The sequence below is a fragment of the Hibiscus syriacus genome, unplaced genomic scaffold (genome assembly GCF_006381635.1).
Source record: "Hibiscus syriacus cultivar Baekdansim isolate YM2019G1 unplaced genomic scaffold, ASM638163v2 tig00110393_pilon, whole genome shotgun sequence".
Taxonomy (NCBI): domain Eukaryota; kingdom Viridiplantae; phylum Streptophyta; class Magnoliopsida; order Malvales; family Malvaceae; genus Hibiscus; species Hibiscus syriacus.
Genome location: NW_024062721.1, coordinates 66,805 through 84,770, shown reverse-complemented (window position 1 = coordinate 84,770; position 17,966 = coordinate 66,805). Strand labels below are relative to the sequence as shown.

Below are 17,966 nucleotides of genomic sequence, written 5' to 3'. Positions count from 1 at the left end.
CAGACAAGCAACGTGGTACTCCGTACTCGATTAAGAACCCTCACTTTTCGATGTCTTTAGACCTCCTTATTGGAGACCCCTCCCTAGCAGACCCTTGTAATACCATCAGAAAGAAAAAGTCTCCTCCTGCGAGTCGGAACCCTTCTCCCGAGGGATTTTTTAAGTTAAATGTTGATGGAGCGATGAATAGGGATTAGAAAACATGTGGTATATATGGCTTACTAAGGGACTCTTCTAGTAGTATATTTAGGTTCTTTTTTGGAACCTACTGGACTGGGTCCTCATGCCTTGGCTGAATTGAAGGCAATCCGAGTTGGGATGTGTTTCTTTTTATTGTCAAAATGGGGATCAAAGGATCGTTTGATTCTGAAAAGCGATTGCAAGAATGCTTTGGAGTGAATTAAGAACCCTGCTTCGTGTTCATCTTATTTTGAGTCGATTATTAAGTAAATCGAGTTTGTTGTAAGCAGGGTTTTAAAAAATGGTCTGCGACCACGATTTCGGCCGCGATATAGCGGTTTCGCCGCCGTCTGAGTTATCCGCGACGGCCGCAACAGCGTCCGCGACAGCTACAATAGCACCCGCGACAACCGCAATCACGGTAAATCCGAAATAACCGAAAACGCGACCGCGATTTGAAACCCTGATTATAAGGTTTCATGAGGTGTTAATTTGTCTTATCCAGAGAAGTGTTAATTGGAAGGCAAATGAGTTAGCAAATGAAGTGATTAGCTAATGTTAGGAATATTGTGGTCTAGTCTAGATGGTTTGATTCTTGTAATGGTGTGTCTTGTTTGTATCTTTGAGGTTGATTTAAACCCTTTTTTCTAATAATACTTGAGATATTCTTTTTTTCCTTTCGCTTTTTGTCGGTCTACCTTTATGGTATATCGATAATTATGAAGAGTTTTTTTATGAGATATTCAAATTTTATCAAAAATAAATAAATCATTAACCAAAATGATGAAAATATACTTTTTTATATAATTAATGATCAAAAGTGAATAAAATCAAAATATAAATGACCGATCTTATAGTTTACCCTTATTCAATTCAATTTTTAGAGTCATTTGTATTGTCCGTAGCGCAATCCTAGGTGTCTGAAAATAAGTAGTAAACACTGTGCTGCCAGGCTCCGCGGAATGTCGTAGTTGGGTTTATCTGTTCATTGCGGTGGTTAAAACGATCCTAAACCGCTTTTCTAGGGCATCTCTCAACTTTCTGGGTTCACCCTGCTTTTGTTTCGCTTCAATCCAGGTTCGTTCTTTCCTCCTCTCTTCTAACCCATAATTTCTTTTTTATGTTTAGGCTTTTGATTGCAGTTTGAATATTGAAAATTTGACTTATTTTTTGGGTTGATTTTGCCTTTTGATTTACTTTCTTACTGTGAATATCTGTTTCCGATTGTTTTGATGGTGGATCTTCTTTATTTAAGCTGAGATATATCCTTGTTTTTTAATTACAACTTCTAAGAATAATCAAAGTAACTTGAATCCATGATTTTCAGGACCGGTATCGGACCGGTCAACGAACCGGCCGTGTTACTGGTTCACTGGTTCAACCGGTCGTAAGAATCGAACAACGTCATAATTAATTAATTATTTAAAAAATTAAATAAAAATATAAAAAATATTTAATAAAAAACAGTTTTTATATCATAAGTCATATTTAAAGCAAGTTATAACATATATATAAGTTAAAAATCATAAAATCAAGTGAAACAAAATGATTCAAATTAATTACAACAATAATATTTAAGGTAAAACATATGAAATAATAAATATAATTATATAACTATAATCAAAAAATAATTTTGGGTTAAAAAAATCATAACAAACGATGTCGTTTAGTTTAATTTTTTTTAAAAAAAAATCTCACATTGCTAAGAAACATAGAAAAGTATCACAAAAGTCTAAAGAATAAAAATATGAAAACAAAACAATCCACATGACTAAGAAACATAGGAAAGCATCACAACTGCCTTCTATAAATAATAGAGGTAATTTGACATTCAAAATCATGGAGCCTTTTGGTGAGCACAGAGCGAACTATTCTTTCGCTTCAATCGAGCTCGAATTTCAGGCTTCAATCGAGCTTTTAAAATATTTTGAGTTCGAACCTTTTTGAGTTCAAGTTTCAATATTATATTTCAAGTTCGAGTTGAACTTGATAATTTTTAGCTCGTGAGTTTTTGAGTCGAGTTGAGCTTACGTTTAAAGTTTTCGAGTTCGACTCGGCTCGTTTAACAAACGACGTTGTTTGATTTAATTTTTTTTAGAAAAAAAAACAGAACCGGTTTTCAATCAGTTCACGGTCCGGTCTGATTCAACGGTTCACAGCCGGTTCAACGGTTCCTTCCGGTTCACTAGTAGCGGTTTAACCGGTGTAGAATGAACCGGACCAAGCAGCGGTTCCCAGTTGAACCGGTCGGTCCGGTCCGGTTTTCAAAACACTGCTTGAATCTCCTTAACTCTTTGGGCTGAAATTCAAGGAATCTTATTGCTAGAATAGTAGAATGGATGTTTTTTCTTTTCTTTTCTTTTTGCAACTTTCTAGCATGCAAGATGTTGTATCAAGTTATGTGCTGTCGTTTGAATTGTTTCCATTGATGAGGCGATTTGAATGATGATTGTTATGTGACATCTGCAACTGCAACAATTTCTCTTCTTGATTTTTAACTGATCAGTTGTAATAGGTAGAATGCAACGGGCAGTTCAAGCTTTTACGGTTCATGGAAATACTGTGAAAAATGCGGTCTTGCATCGCATTCGGGTTGCCAATCCAGTTATGCGTCCTGTTACGGTTTCCAGATCATTTTCGTCTGCTACTATGGAAGAACATGGCTTTGAGAGCACGACTATTTCTGACGTTTTGAAAGCCAAAGGTAAAGGTGCAGATGGCTCCTGGCTTTGGTGCACTACAGATGACACTGTGTATGATGCTGTGAAGTCGGTACGTGTCTTTATGATTTTCGTAGATTGTCAGCTTTTTCATAGAATACTTGATTTGCATGCTTATTGAGCTCAATCTTTCTCAGATGACCCAACACAATGTCGGTGCCTTGGTGGTTGTAAAACCTGGAGAGCAGAAATCAATTGCCGGTATCATCACAGAGAGAGGTAGTTAGCAACTACACCTTGATAAAATCAATTGGCACCAATATTTTATATTTTGAATGAATGATGTATTAGTATTTTCCATGATCTACAGGCATTCGCTAGTATACTTATTTATGTCGTACCAACTTAATATTTTTTTTGAAACACTTGTGTCTAGAAGACATGTTCAACAGATATTCAAATATGGGTATGGAGATATAATCCTCCAAATCATGAACAAAACTTCAGACAAATTGAATGTATGCCTATGTGAGTTTGAGTAACATAACTACCTATGCTAGGAGTTTTGTGTTATTTGTTGCGAATTAGATGGTCTGAATCAGACAAATTAAGGTCTGTATGATTAAAGTGGATTTTATAATGTACGAGCTAAATCACGTTGATAGTTGGCTAGTCCCATCCCAATGTCACCCTTCATCTTTGCCATTAAATTCCTTCTGCACTAAATCACGTTTATAGTTTGCTTCATTTTGCATTTCTCAACTATTGAGAATAGATTTTGAAGGATTCTATGGTCTGGTACAGTTTTGATTCTTAGTATATTTCTGCTATTTGGTGTTATACTTGCAGATTATCTTAGGAAGATAATAGTACATGGAAGATCATCCAAGTCAACTAAAGTTGGGGATATCATGACTGAAGAGGTATTGTTTTTCCTTTAGCTTTTATTCGAGTAAATTTATAGCTTTACTTCCATCACATATGTTTGATCATCAGATGTACAGATATTCCATTGCCCGTTTTTGCAATTCTAAGATCGTATTATATGGTGGTTGTAGAACAAGCTCATCACAGTCACACCTGAGACCAAAGTTCTGCAAGCAATGCAACTGATGACAGGTACTATTATCTGCACCCATCTACGATATCTGCTCTTGGTGTCCATTGGGATGTTCCTTGTCGAGCTAGGACTAACCCTGGGTATTTTTGCAGATAACCGTATTAGACACATTCCGGTGATCAATGAGAAGGAAATGATCGGCATGGTTTCCATCGGAGATGTTGTTCGTGCTGTGGTGAGTGAGCATCGTGCAGAGCTGGACCGCTTGAACGCTTTCATACAGGGAGGATATTAGATGATGATGATGAAATATTTTATGTTTAACCCGTTGGACTTAAGCAAGCAAGCGGAGAGCTTGCGAATGTGCTGTGTTTTTGAGATTTTTCTCTTAAGTTCTGTGAATATGCAAGTGATGTTGGAATAATTCCCGTGTGGACCAAGTGTTCAATAATAAACATTCTCATGTTGCTTCTTCCTATTTGTCTAGGCAAATGGCAAAGGCAAAATAAATAGAATATTCGACAAAATAAATTAAATTATCCCCTTTTATAATAATCGTGAAAAATAATTAATTATTTTTACAGAATCCTTTTAGCCGCCCCCAGCATATTACCAAAAAAAGCATTACCAACGAAAGCGTTCTGTTGCGAAAGATGATTCCCCACAAGTTTAAACCTTTTCCGACAAAAAATGAAAAATCGTCGGAAATAATCATAAACAATAAAAAGGTTTCTGAAGAAGATAACTGCCGATCGGATGATAATCATATCCATCACGTCACATGACGGTGCACCTCCCTCCGTTCCTGAAGAGGAAAACATGAATGGCTATGACAATAGCAAAGTAAATTGTTAAAGCATATAATAAATTGTACATATACCTTTCTCACATTATACATTGTCAAAGCTTGCTCGAATTTATCCCATTGTGGACTTTTCGCTTCAAGATTTACATTTTCCGGTCCGGAAACATAAGCCTGAACGGTAAATTGCAGATTCCTTTCTCTGTTTTGCAATCCCAGGAAAATGCCACAACTTTTTAAGGCCATGGAATAAAGCATACAGGCTACATTAAGATTCATTACAGGAGAACAAACCTACCTCCCTTCATACATCGATAACCAAGCGAAATACGCCGCACCGAAATAAATGGACACAAATGGTTTGGTCAGATCTTCTACGTAATCAACAGGATAATCCCTGAACCCCAACTCTCTTCACATGAAAATTACAAGTTTCAGACATTTGATCATTGCTATAAATTGATGGTTAGAAGTTTCATTTAGGTTCTCACTTACGTATAAAGCCGAAAAGCTGTGGAGTAGTCAATTCCCATTAGTCCAGTTCGTCCTTCAATCCCGTCTACACAGCGCATGCTAACAATCTCGGCCAGAGCGCAAAGTACTGACTGTACAAAATGCAAGTGTCAGAACAAAAGTTGAACAAAGCAAAAATACAAAATATAGATGAAGTTAAGTGCATAAAACATAAAAGTTCAGTTGCTGTATATGTATTCAAGATAAGTAAACGTCAACCCCAAACTCCTCAAGAGTCAACGACACAACCAATTCCATCATTCAATCTGATCTAAAATCTACCTATATTGCTCAAATAGTACACCGATCAGCGATCGATGCCAGTTCTTTTCACTACATCAGTTCATGTAAACTTTAGTCGTCTCTGATTTGTTTTTTCCTATTTGTTTTCATGCTCTTGTATGTGAAGGTGTATGTTGTTCATGTTCAAACATCATAGGAGAATACAGCTTGATTAAACAGCTTCATATTCCGTATCATTTCTTTCTCTCCTACTGGGAGCAATATACTAAATAACAGTTTTCAGACAAAAAGCAAATTGTGGACATCAGACTTTTTGCTGGTAAAAACATACCCGATCGCCCATATTATAGCACTATGAACTTATATAGCAAGTTGTTCTTACTTTCATTTAAATTTTTGGAGGCATCAAGAGCATGTGTAGACAGGCTAATCAGAAATTCTAGTGCTAAATTGTCTATGAACTACTCGTCTTTGTCTCTAATTTAATAGGCTGGTAGAACAGATGAGCTATGGCAAACAACGTCAAAAACTTTCAGTACAACAGTCGTTATAAAATGGGGGGGGGGGGAAGAACATGAAACAAATATTAGGAGCTGGGTAAAATTCAATTTTTTTAATTATGAAAGCCTTCAGTAACCAACTCCATACTTACTGGTTTTATTCCCTTTGTACTGAAGTACCGGGAAACAATCGTTTCTGCAACTGTCTGCAACAGGACATCCATGTCAATGGTTCCAAAAAAAAGAACGTTTATGATAAAGATGAAATGCAAAATGAAAGAACACTCCTGGAAAAATTAAAAGGCAACAATATCTATTTACATGCATATGACCAGTTAATGAATAATCATAAACTACTTAACGTAATAATATAGTTGCATGTCAAGTCATTTTTTCCATTTTTATATTTATTTACGTTCAAATTATTAGATCATCATATGCATTTTCTAAAAAGGGAAATTTTAGGAACAGATAGCATTGGCAAAACCCTACAATCCTTTCCCTAAACAAAGCCTTGAAGCCAAGTAATATTAGCAGTATACTCAGTTTCAGTTCCCAAATTATTGTCATATTTTTACTCAGTTTTGAACCTTATCCTACAACATTTGCATTTTGGCACAAGAAAATAATAACTTACGCGTTGTAACAATTGAAAAAGTAATGATAATTATTTGCACTATTGATAAAATGTCAAAAATGAGGGAAAATGCACTTATTCTGAAACGGTGATGAAAGTGTTATATTGACAGCACGGTTATCTTTTTTCGGATTCATACCTTCAGTTCGAGTCGAGTAAGATATGGTTTCTTCTCATTGTCAAGGGTAAAGAGCACTTTTCCCCTTTTTGATCAGCTTTATTCCACTCGTTGCAGATTTCAGGACAATTCCACATCTGTTTCATATCTTCAGGGGAAACTCTGGAGTCCCAATATAGGCAGCCATCCTCTGCAACTCCCCAAAACGAAAAACAGGCATATAATATAGAGATCCAAAACAAAAATGTAGAAGGCAGTGTTCCTAAAGGATAGAGATAAATTCCCCTGGATTTATGTGCTCCATTTTCAACAAATCAAATGTTGAATTTAAAAGATTATGTATAGATTTTGTTCTTGCAAAATTTTAAAGTTTTCCAGATCTTTACTATTTCACTGCTTGATTTCTTTAGGATCAACTTTTACTTCATGAAACTCAAAACGGTAATATTTCTTTCTTAACAAGAGTAGCACAACTAAATTGGTAAAGCCTTTGATACGTTACCACTAATATTTTTCCTGCTACTCTAGTTGATGAAAGTAAATTTTCTTTTCTGAGATAAAATGATAATATATGCAACTAAAATTATATTAAATAGCCTTGGTAAATGAGAGGGGTAACCACCTGAGTCTAATGAAACTGGTGCAGCAGTTGAATTTAGTGCTTGAGTAATTGGAGGAGCATCAGAATGTTTTCTGTACCTAATGAAAAATGAAAACCAATCCCAATAATGATGCATTAGTTCTATTAACATAGCCTTTCGCTTTTCAATTTTCACTGGTTGAAATCTGCTTCACAAGCTAGCAAAGATCCAAGGGAAAGTTTTTGTGCTCTTCAGAAGCTAAACAAGATATGCTAAATTGAAGTGGAAACTCAAATTTCAGGCAAAAAAATACTTGTCTAGATATTAACCTTACTGAAAGAGAAAATATATATGATCTAAACTTGCCACCAACAGTTCAAGTTCAGTTTAGACAATGATGCTCGGCTATCTTATTTTAAGCACAATTTTCATAAGCAAAACATGGGAAAGATATAATGGATGACAATGATTATCTAGTAAACAGTATCTTCAACTAATGCAGTACAAGACATTTTAATTCAAGAAGTAATTGGTAAATTTTGATATTGGAACAAAATATTTCATGAGGGAGTAAAACCTGGGTGTAAAAGTTTCTTTCACAGAAAGATAACGCTTCCAATACGGTAGGGTTGATTTATGAGTTGCTTTCTTTGTACCACCCTTATAAGCCCGGATGATAAACTCTTCGGTTCGAACTCTGCAAACTCAGAACCAACAAGAGAAATTATACAAAATCATTTACCTCATAAAATATTCAGATGGATCCAAGTTCTTCCCTGCAAACTCACTTGTTTTCAAAGTTTGATAACCATTTAAGGTACATTGCTCCAAAATATACATTTACAAAAGGCCTATATAGAATATCCAGATCCTCTTCAACTTTGTATAATGAAACATGACATTCCCTGCAAGAATTTTCAAACTATAACTTCATAAATCCAAAGCAGGGTTAGCTTAGTTCCAGTGAAGCCACGCTAGAAAATATAGAACTGTACCTGACCAACCACTCTGCAGTTGTTGGGCAAATCTGCATGATTCCTACTGTAGTGACCTTGGCTTTTTTATCGTATTGCATGGCAAGAGGTTGTCTGTTACTTTCAAGTTCTGCAATAGCAGAAATCATCTCCTGAAGAACAGAGAGAACCCCAAACTTCAATAATTGGAAATAATAATAACTTCAATTCATCTGTCAAGTGTCATGTTCTTGTATTTTGTGGTGTCATGATCGTGTTCAAGGTATTTTATATAATTGTTGATACGTTAATTTGTATTATGTAAATTCCGAGACTTCGTATGTTCATGTCATCAGAAAAGTCATACCCTGTGGATTGGTAATTCGAAACTAAAATCAAGAACTTTGGATAGTTCTATCTTAAAAACAGCATCAGAAATTAGAATGAGGCAAGAAATACTTCATCATAAGTACAGTTTAGATGTTTCGGTGATAGGTGACATACCGGTTCTATATGCGTATCAAAATGTCTGCTAGTTACAATTTCCGCAACAGCCTGAAACAGCAGCATAAGCTACATTAAAAGTAAAACTTTGTACTGAATCGTCCTAATGTTTTGTAACAAAGAACATGATCAAATCTGACCACCAAAACAAAATTGCTTATGGAAGATAAAATGTTATAAAAGAAATTCTAACTTCTTATCCACTAGAACTTTATCAAAAACTACTTACTAAGGTTAAACTTGTCAAAATTTCAAATGCAGCAAAGTATTGATGGTATGTTAATCAAGTTGCCTACCCTCATCTCTGTTTGTGTCAAATAAGGCTGCCCGTCAGGATCCCTTGATAGGTGAACTTTTTGTCCTTGAGTCTCCCCGACATCAGTCCACTCTTTTCTCACTGCAGGTCGATTCCACATTGCTTCCAAATCCTCAGGATCAACACACTCATCCCAATATTTGAAGCTGACCATCGTGGCAGGGCTGCTCGACAGCATTGGGTTTGATTAAAACTCCGGTATCAATATAAACATCACACAGTATGCCAGGAAATGGAACTATGAAAAATTTATTTCCTTTAAAGACCGGCCTTTGAGACCACGATGGATTACAATGTCATAAATTTATAGCTTATGATCCATATGTAGCCCTACCACAAGACAAAAGGATCAAAGTTATCCGGTCAAAAGCAGGAAAACCCATTGTTTTTTTTTTCTCCAAACAAATTCAAGATGCCCAAGATTCTAAACAAAATATCTAAATCCAACAGCAAAAACAGAAACATTGATATCAACAAATTACAATGAAACAAAATAATATAGAAGAAGGGAAAGGAAACAAAAACATACATGATAAAATTCAAAAGTTGATGTTAAAATGCAGAAAAACAAAAGGGTGAAATGACAAAAAAAAATAATAAATAAAACACATACGTTTAAATACATGCAAGGAAATATAGAGAAAGAAGCAATACCAGCTTAGTATAAGGAAATATGAAATAATAATAATAATAGTACCATAAACCGAAGAGAAGAAAATGAAAGAAGAATTAAAATGGAGAAATGGGTAAGTAGAGATATTAGAGAAGAAGCAAAGATGGAGGAAATGCCATTATTTTCGAGACTGGTTAAATTTTTTTGTTTTGGTTTATGAGGGTATTGAAATAGAAGAAAGTTGTGTTATACAAATGGATTCATTTGCAAAACACGACACTTGGCATTTGCAAAGCTCTCTTCACAGATCAGCTTCTTTTCTTCCTTTAACAGATACACAATGTTGAAGGCGTCAGGTTATCCGTTTATTTCGTTGCCTTCTGTTTTTTTGGATCCTATTTGAATAAGCATTCTTTTTCTTTTTTAACTGGTTTTCTCATTTGTTTTTTTATTAATTAAAACTAATTTATATTTAATTATTAATTATGTAAATAATAATTTATATTCATGTTTTTTAAAGTCTGGGACTGAGATTTTTTTACTTTATTTTATAGCTTTTTACATTATTTAGTAAAATTCATTATTTATAAACATTTAAAAAACATTTTCAAACAAATAAAACTAAATCAACAATTATTATACAATATTTTAAGATTATTTTTAATTATAAAAATAAAAATAATTATAAATTAAATTAAAAAAATATAATTCATTTTGACCAAAGAAATCACAATTTATAGTTGTGACTTTAAAATTTTTTTTAATGACATGGATGGCTACAAGATAATATTTATTTAAAAAAATTAATTAATTGACAATGTATACACGTCATAAAGGTGCAATTATTTAAACTTAAATTCTCTAAAGAGAGTAAAATTTTCTTTTCTACATTAAGATTACTCAATACGTTCAAGAGTTATGTTTTCCTTTAATATATATTTAATAAACTTTTATTATTTATCATTTAGAGTGAGTGTCCAAATTTCTATTAAAATATTAATTATTTAGGGTTAGATTTGTTTATAATTAGATGTTTGTTTATCTAATTTGGTTGTAGATAAATATTTTTAATTCTTTAGTTATTTATAAAATTGTCACTAAGATAATTATGAATCAACTAGAACTGTTTCTTTTGAGATGAGTTTCTAAGTTCTAGACTAGTTTTGTCCCCAGTCGATCAATTACGACTTTCTCAAAGAATTCAAATTGAAGTTAATAATCATCGATGACAACTTTTTCGGGTCTCGAAGCAGAGCCTGGCAATCTCTCACTTGTTTTTTTTGCAGATGATATGATCTTGTTTGCAGAAGCTTCTATTGATCAACTAAAGGTGGTTCAGGAAATTCTTGATATTTTTGTAAGGTGTCAGGACTAAAAGTGAGTATGGCGAAGACAATAAAGTACTTTTCTATGAAAGTTTCTGTGTATGTTCGCACTCACATTAGCTCATCCTTTGGCTTCTCCGACATTTCAGATCTTGGGAAATACTTGGGTGTCCCTATTCTTCATTCACGGGTAACAAATGAGTCCTATGAGAATTTATTGCAAATGGTGCAAAAACGATTGAGTGGTTGGAATATGAAAATTTTATCGTTTGCTAGAAAAATTACCCTTGCAAAAACTGTCTTATCAGCAATCCTGTCTTATATGATGCAAACAGTTGTTTTGCCTAAAAAATTGTATTGAGCTGGAGCACCTAATTCGACGTTTCATTTGGGGAATAACACAGGATAATAAAGGTGTCCATTTGGTTTGTTGGGAGGTTGTTTGTAATCCAACCTTGCAATGAAGGCTTGGATTTCGCTCGATGAGTACCCAAAATGAAGTTTTTTTTAATGAAGTTGGCGTTCAATTTGTTGCGGAAGACGGCTATCGGATAGAGCAAAATCGCAACTGTTAATTTGAGAAAATAAAAAAATGAAGATAAAAGAGACACAAAATTTACGTGAAAACCACGGGCAACGGTAGAAGAATTTCACTATAAGAAAATAGGAATTACAACTTCTCTCGATCTACCAATGAGAAAATAATGAAAATTCTCTCTTGATAAAAAGGAGAAAATAACTCTCAAGAAACTCTCTAAATTCTCTAGTATTAGAAGAAAGCTAGAATGCTTTGGGATAATTTTGAAGCTAAATGGGTTAGGGTATTTATAGTTAAAGCTTAATGACTAATCTTGAAAATACCCTAAAGTACAATGACTAAATGTGAGATTGTACCATTTCCAAAATTCAACTAAAATTTATGTGCATTAATTATAGGCACTTTCGGTGCTTATGTTGCTGACTTTTCAACAATAATCTCCCACTTGAAGATTTGATTGGAACAATCATATCTTCACACCATTCTTTCTACCTTGTACCATCATGTTCCTTATATATCTTATAGGCCACAAGAGGATCGACACCGAGTAAATGTATCAGCATCTACTACATTTGTCATGAAATCTGTTATGTTGTCTTTGGTATGGATCTTCTGTATATCTACCGCCTCTTCTTCCACCTTTTCACGAATGAAATGGTATTGAACTCGTATGTGCTTTGTCCTTGAATGAAATGTTGGATTCCTTGCTAGATGCAAGGCGCTTTGACTGTCACAAAACAAAGAGACATACTCTTAATTGTGCCCAAGCTCCTCTAATAGCATCTTTAACCAAATTGCTTCTTTACTGGCTTGTGTAGCTGCTACATATTCTGCCTCTATTTTGGATGTAACCACAACTGACTGCAATTTTGAAACCCAACTTACAGCTCCACCAGCAACTTTGAACACATATCCTGTAGTAGATTTGCTTTTATCCAAATCCCTTGCATAGTCAGAATTGACATACCCATTGATAAGTAAGTTTGATCCTCCATAACATAATGCAACATTTGAGGTCCCTTTGATGTATCTCAGGATCCTCTTTACTTTATTTCAATGCTCTTTTCCTGGATTTTCCATGTACCGACTAACCACTCACACTGCTTGTGCAATGTATGGTCTTATGCATATCATAGCGAGCATTAAACTCCCCACTGTCAATGCATACGGTACTCGAGACATCTTCATCCTCTCTTCTTCATTGCTAGGACTCATACTAGAGGATAATTTAAAGTTAATAGGAAGAGGGGTAGAAATTGGCTTACAATCTTGCATGCTAAATTGTGATAAGATCTTCTTCAAGTAATTCTTTTGTGAAAGTCAAATCTTCATATTACTTTTATCTCGGTGAATTTGCATCCCTAGAATCTTGTTTACTGATCCCAAGTCCTTCATCTCAAGTTCCCTAACCAGTTGTGCCTTCAATTCTTCAATGTGATCTTTGTTGGGTCCTGCAACCAACATGTCATCCACATACAACAATAATATAACAAAATCGTTATTACCAGACCTCTTGAAATAAGCACAAGGGTCTGCATTAAGTATGTTGTATCCAAGGCATATAATGAAGGAATCAAATATCTTATACCAACACCTCGACGCCTGCTTTAGACCGTACAGAGATTTGTTCAACTTGCAAACCAAGTTCTTCTTTTCTTTTTCTTCAAAACCATCAGGCTGGAGCATGTAAATCTCTTCTTCAAGATTTCCATGAAGAAAAGATGTTTTAACATCTAGCTGCTCTAGATGTAAATTCAATGTAGAACACATTTCCAAGACTACTCGAACTGTTATTAGTCGAACCACAGGAGAAAATATTTCATTGAAATCAATACATTCTTTTTGGGCATAACCTTTGACCACCAATCTTGCACGATACCTCTAAACTTGATCATCACTATTCGCTTGATTTTGAAGACCCATTTGTTACCAATTGACTTCATTTCTTGTGGCAGTGGCATAAGGTCCCATATATTATTTTTATGAAGGGCTTCAATTTCTTCTTGCATCGCCATCATCCACAGTGAAACATCTGAGCAGTTTATTGCCTCCTGGTATGTTGATGGCTCTCCATCCTCTGTTGAAAGGCAATATGCAATATTTCATTCTATAACATAATCTGAGTGCTAATTGGGACATCTTCTCACACGATCTAATTGATGAGTTGTTGGAGCTTCAAAACTCTCTGGTTCTTGTTCATCATGTGCTGGTTCTGCTTCAGAAGAATCTCCTTGTTCAAGCTCATTTTTCACATGTATCTGTGTAGTCTCTGACTTTTCAGCGCTATCATCGTCTTGTTTTCTTTGTAGTTTATCTTCTACAAATATAACATCCCAGCTAATGATCACTTTTCGGGCAGTGGGATCCCACAAGAGATACCCCTTTAAACCATCAGCATACCCCAAGAATTGTATTTCCTGGATTTGGATTGAGCTTTGAAATTTCTTGGGAGTTGTACACGTACAATACTTCCAAATATATGTAGGTTTGAATAATCACTGGTTTACCAGTCCACATCTCCATTGATGTCTTCAGCTCTATTGCAGTTGATGGAGCTCGATTCACCGAATAACAGGTGATATTGACTGCTTCTGCCCAGAATGATTTTTCTAGGCCTGCATCCCTTAATATTGCTCTTGTTCTTTCTAACAAGGTTATGTTCATCCACTCTGCTACTCCATTTTGTTGAGGAGTGTTCGCCAATATGAACTGTCTTTTGATGCCTTCTTTCCTGTAAAAGTCATCAAATTATTCACTTGTGTATTCTCCTCCATTATATGTTCTGAAACACTTGATCTTATTTCCAGAATCAAGTTTCACCCGCACTTTGAAGTTTTTGAAAGTTGAAAACATATATGACTTCTTCTTAATAAGGTATACCCAACATCTCCTGGATTAGTCATTAATAAATGAGATAAAATATTTTACTCTGCCTAGGGATGTAACTGGTTCTTGCCATACATCAGAGTGAACCAATTCTAGAACACTTTTGCCTCTAGAATTTGATGTGTTGAATTTCAAACCGGTTCTGCTTACTTGTTATGCAATGCTCACACAAAGGAAATGATACATTTCTTAAGTCTGGAAGTAGCTTTTTCTCTATAAGTACTTTCATTCCTTGTTCTGACATGTGTCCAAGTTTCTGATGCCATAGCATTGTAGAATTTGAACTACACGAGGCAACAGATGCTTCTGCTTCTAGCAAAGTCTCTCCCTTCAGTATGTACAAGTTTGCTGCTATCTTTTCACCTTTCAGCACCACAAGCGCTCCACGGAACACCTTCATAATTCCTTTCTGCGTTTCAATCTTGCTTGCATTATTATCCAACAATCCGTAGGATAATAAATTTTTCTTCAGGCCTTTCACGTGCCGCACATCTCGAACAACTTAATTATTCATCATACATCTTCAATTTGATGGTTCTCACGCCAATGATCTCTAAGGCATGATCATTGCAACTATACACAGATTCTCCTGAGACAGGTTCATAATGATGAAACCATTCTCTTCTTGAGGTCATGTGATATGTTGCTCCCGAATCAATGAGCCATATATTTGCTCTTTCTACCTTCCACGGTGGTTGACGCTTCACAGCATAGAGCATCATCATCATCTGAAGTGTTTACGGTATTGCCTTATGGATTGGAGTTTTTATTTAGACTCAACAATCCTTCTTCAAGTAACCCTTCTTTCCACAGTTGTAGCACTTTAAATTCTTGCTTCTCGACTTTGATCTACCATGTTTTTTACTGCTACTTTGGTCACGTTCTGTTGGTCTCCCTCTCATCGTTGTCAATGCTTCTGCTTGTTGCAGATTTACTTATATGTCTTCCTTGTTCTTGCACCAATTTTCTTCTTGTAGAACAGCAGCTGCAACGTCATCAGAGACTAGACTGGTGACATTACTGTTTGTCAAGTTGATGATGAGTTGATCATACGAATCAAATAGACTTTGAAGTAGAAGTTCAACACGTTCTTGTTCTCCTATTGTATATCTTAAGGATGTAAGCTGAGAAAATAAAGTGTTCAATGTGTTTAAGTGCACTGTCACTGAAGTAGATTCTGGCATACGGAGAGTGTAGAATTTCCTCTTAAGGAAAATTTTATTGTGCAACGATGTGGCCTCGTACAATTTGGTGAGATGATCTCATATCTCCTTAGTTATCTTCTTCTCCTTGATGCTTGAAAATACTTCATCTGCTAATGCTAGATGAAAGTTTGCCATAACATTCTCGTCCATTTTGATACATTTGTTGTCATCTGTGAAATCTACCGGTCTTTCACTGATAGCTGCTAGACAACCGTCTTTCCTCAAGATAACCTTCATCTTCAATTTCTACAATGAGAAATTTATCCCATTGAATTTTTCAATATCAAATTTCGTTGCCAGAGCTTCTATTATGGATAGCTCCAACTATTTCACTATCGTGAATAGTTCTCTAGAACCTTCAAAGAATGGGTAATACATTCTTACTTTCTTATATTAGAGGATCCACCTTTTGGTGGCAACCACAAAGACAATAAGTAGATATTACACACTTTAATCTGGCTCTGATACCAATTGTTGCGGAAGACGGCTATCGGATAGAGTAAAATCGCAACTGATAATTTGATAAAATAAAAAAATGAAAATAAAAGAGGCACAAAATTTACGTGAAAAACCCCTAAATAATATATGGTAAAAACCACGGGCAACGGTAGAAGAATTTCACTATGAGAAAATAGGAATTACAACTTCTCTCGATCTACCAAGGAGAAAATAATGATAATTATGTCTTGATAAAAATGAGAAAATAACTCTCAAGAAACTCTTTAAATTCTCTAGTATTGAAAGAAAGCTAGAATGCTTTGGGATAATTTTGAAGCTAAATGGATTAGGGTATTTATAGTTAAATATTAAGATCTAATCTTGAAAATACCTTAAAGTACAATGACTAAATGTGAGATTGTACCATTTCCAAAATTCAACTAAAACTTCGGTGCATTAATTATAGGCACTTTCGGTGCCTATTTTGTTGACTTTTCAACACAATTTAGTAGCTAAGAAAGATGCACTTTGGGTTCGTTTATTACGCACTAAATATAAATGTCAGGATGGTATTTTGATTGCTTCACGTAGCGGTAGTTGTTCGAGACTATGGAGAGGCCTAAGCGTCGTTTGATGTTCATAATAACATATACTGGAGTATTGGCAATGGAAAGAATGTAGATTTTTAGCACGATAATTGGGTCCCAATAATTGGTCCTCTTTTTATCATTTAATGCCTCGCAATGTGATTAATATGGGTAATGTTCGTATAGTAGACATGCTGGACCAACACGGTGACTGTCGTTGGGAGCTTTTCCAAAACATGTTTTCACATACTCATTTCTTCTTCGAATAACTGCTATCAAAGTGCCAAAGTCTAATCTTGTAGGTGACTCAGTAGGGTGTTGGGACGTGAAGATCGTAATTTCTCAGTGAAATTTGCTTATGAGATCCGAAGAGGAGTATTGGCGACAGTAAATCAACCTTGGAAACATATTAATCAATATTGGGGATTGGAACAAATAATTTTTTTTATGTGGTTGGTGTTTTGTGGCAAACTGATGACCAATGATGAGAAATGTGGCATCATTTTACTACGGATAGCTTTTGCCCGGTCTTTAATGCTAAGGTAGAGGATATTAACCATGTTGTTCGTTACGCCATGGTACAAAATCCATTTAGTCATTGCTAATTAAAGAAGACAAACTAGCATAATTCTTAGCATTGATTTCGAGAATGAATCAGTATTACATCAAACAATGAATTACTTTACAATCGAGTCAAAGGAGTGGACTTATTCTTGAGTTGTTTTATGGATTCTTTGGCTTTACAAGAATGCTTTGGTGTTTAGTTCACAGGTTGTATGTGGTTAATCAATTCTTGAACGAAGTAGGAAGCTGGTTGCTACAATGCAGAGGGATATTTCGGATGTTGGGGAAAACGGGTTATTTCCCACACGAACGTAGTTTTAAAATTGACCTAAAATGTCAAGATTAAAACCAAAGGTTGCACAACGGTTCGACGAGAATATCTTCTACTCCTCGGGCACTACACCGGATGATAACTTCACTATATCGCCAATATTACAACAAATGGAATTCTTTGGAATTCCCAAAGTGGGAGAATGAAGAATACAAGAGAAGAGAACTTGTTTTTGGGATGATTCTAATGGAAATACTTAGGCCTATTTATAGTTGAGTTTCAAGAACAATATGTTCAAAGTTTGGCCACCTACCAAAGAATTTTCCAATGTGTATAAGTTAGCCACCAAATATGAAATTCACATGTTCAAGTTTGGCCACCAACCAAGATGAAATTTCCAATAAGTTGGCCACCACCCAGATGAAATTTCCAACTTGTCAACTTAATTTCTAGACAAATCTAACAAATCTCC

The 17,966-nt window shown here is 35.1% G+C and overlaps 1 protein-coding gene, 2 long non-coding RNA genes and 1 pseudogene across 4 annotated transcripts; 1 reads left to right on the top strand and 3 right to left on the bottom strand.

The window, feature by feature from the left end:
- The first annotated feature begins 1,151 nt into the window (after window positions 1–1,151).
- On the top strand, window positions 1,152–4,370 carry LOC120123456 (CBS domain-containing protein CBSX3, mitochondrial-like). 2 transcript variants are annotated; one of them, XM_039142346.1, is made up of 6 exons: window positions 1,152–1,257; window positions 2,696–2,952; window positions 3,038–3,119; window positions 3,690–3,763; window positions 3,899–3,959; window positions 4,053–4,370. In XM_039142346.1, the coding sequence occupies exons 2-6, from the start codon at window positions 2,701–2,703 to the stop codon at window positions 4,193–4,195; spliced, it is 612 nt and encodes a 203-aa protein (XP_038998277.1). In that variant the 5' UTR covers window positions 1,152–1,257; window positions 2,696–2,700; the 3' UTR covers window positions 4,196–4,370. The 2 variants fall into 2 exon arrangements, with proteins under 2 accessions (XP_038998277.1, XP_038998278.1); XM_039142347.1 differs by having other exon boundaries at window positions 1,154–1,257; window positions 2,700–2,952.
- Window positions 4,371–4,478: 108 nt separating this feature from the next.
- Window positions 4,479–7,450, bottom strand: LOC120123498 (annotated as a pseudogene).
- A 419-nt stretch (window positions 7,451–7,869) lies between these two features.
- On the bottom strand, window positions 7,870–8,178 carry LOC120123473. Its single transcript, XR_005516196.1, has 2 exons — window positions 8,083–8,178; window positions 7,870–7,991 (listed from the first exon to the last, which is right to left on the bottom strand). It is a non-coding gene; the product is annotated as an uncharacterized LOC120123473 (long non-coding RNA).
- A 586-nt stretch (window positions 8,179–8,764) lies between these two features.
- On the bottom strand, window positions 8,765–9,781 carry LOC120123472. Its single transcript, XR_005516195.1, has 3 exons — window positions 9,722–9,781; window positions 9,048–9,231; window positions 8,765–8,802 (listed from the first exon to the last, which is right to left on the bottom strand). It is a non-coding gene; the product is annotated as an uncharacterized LOC120123472 (long non-coding RNA).
- Window positions 9,782–17,966: the final 8,185 nt, after the last annotated feature.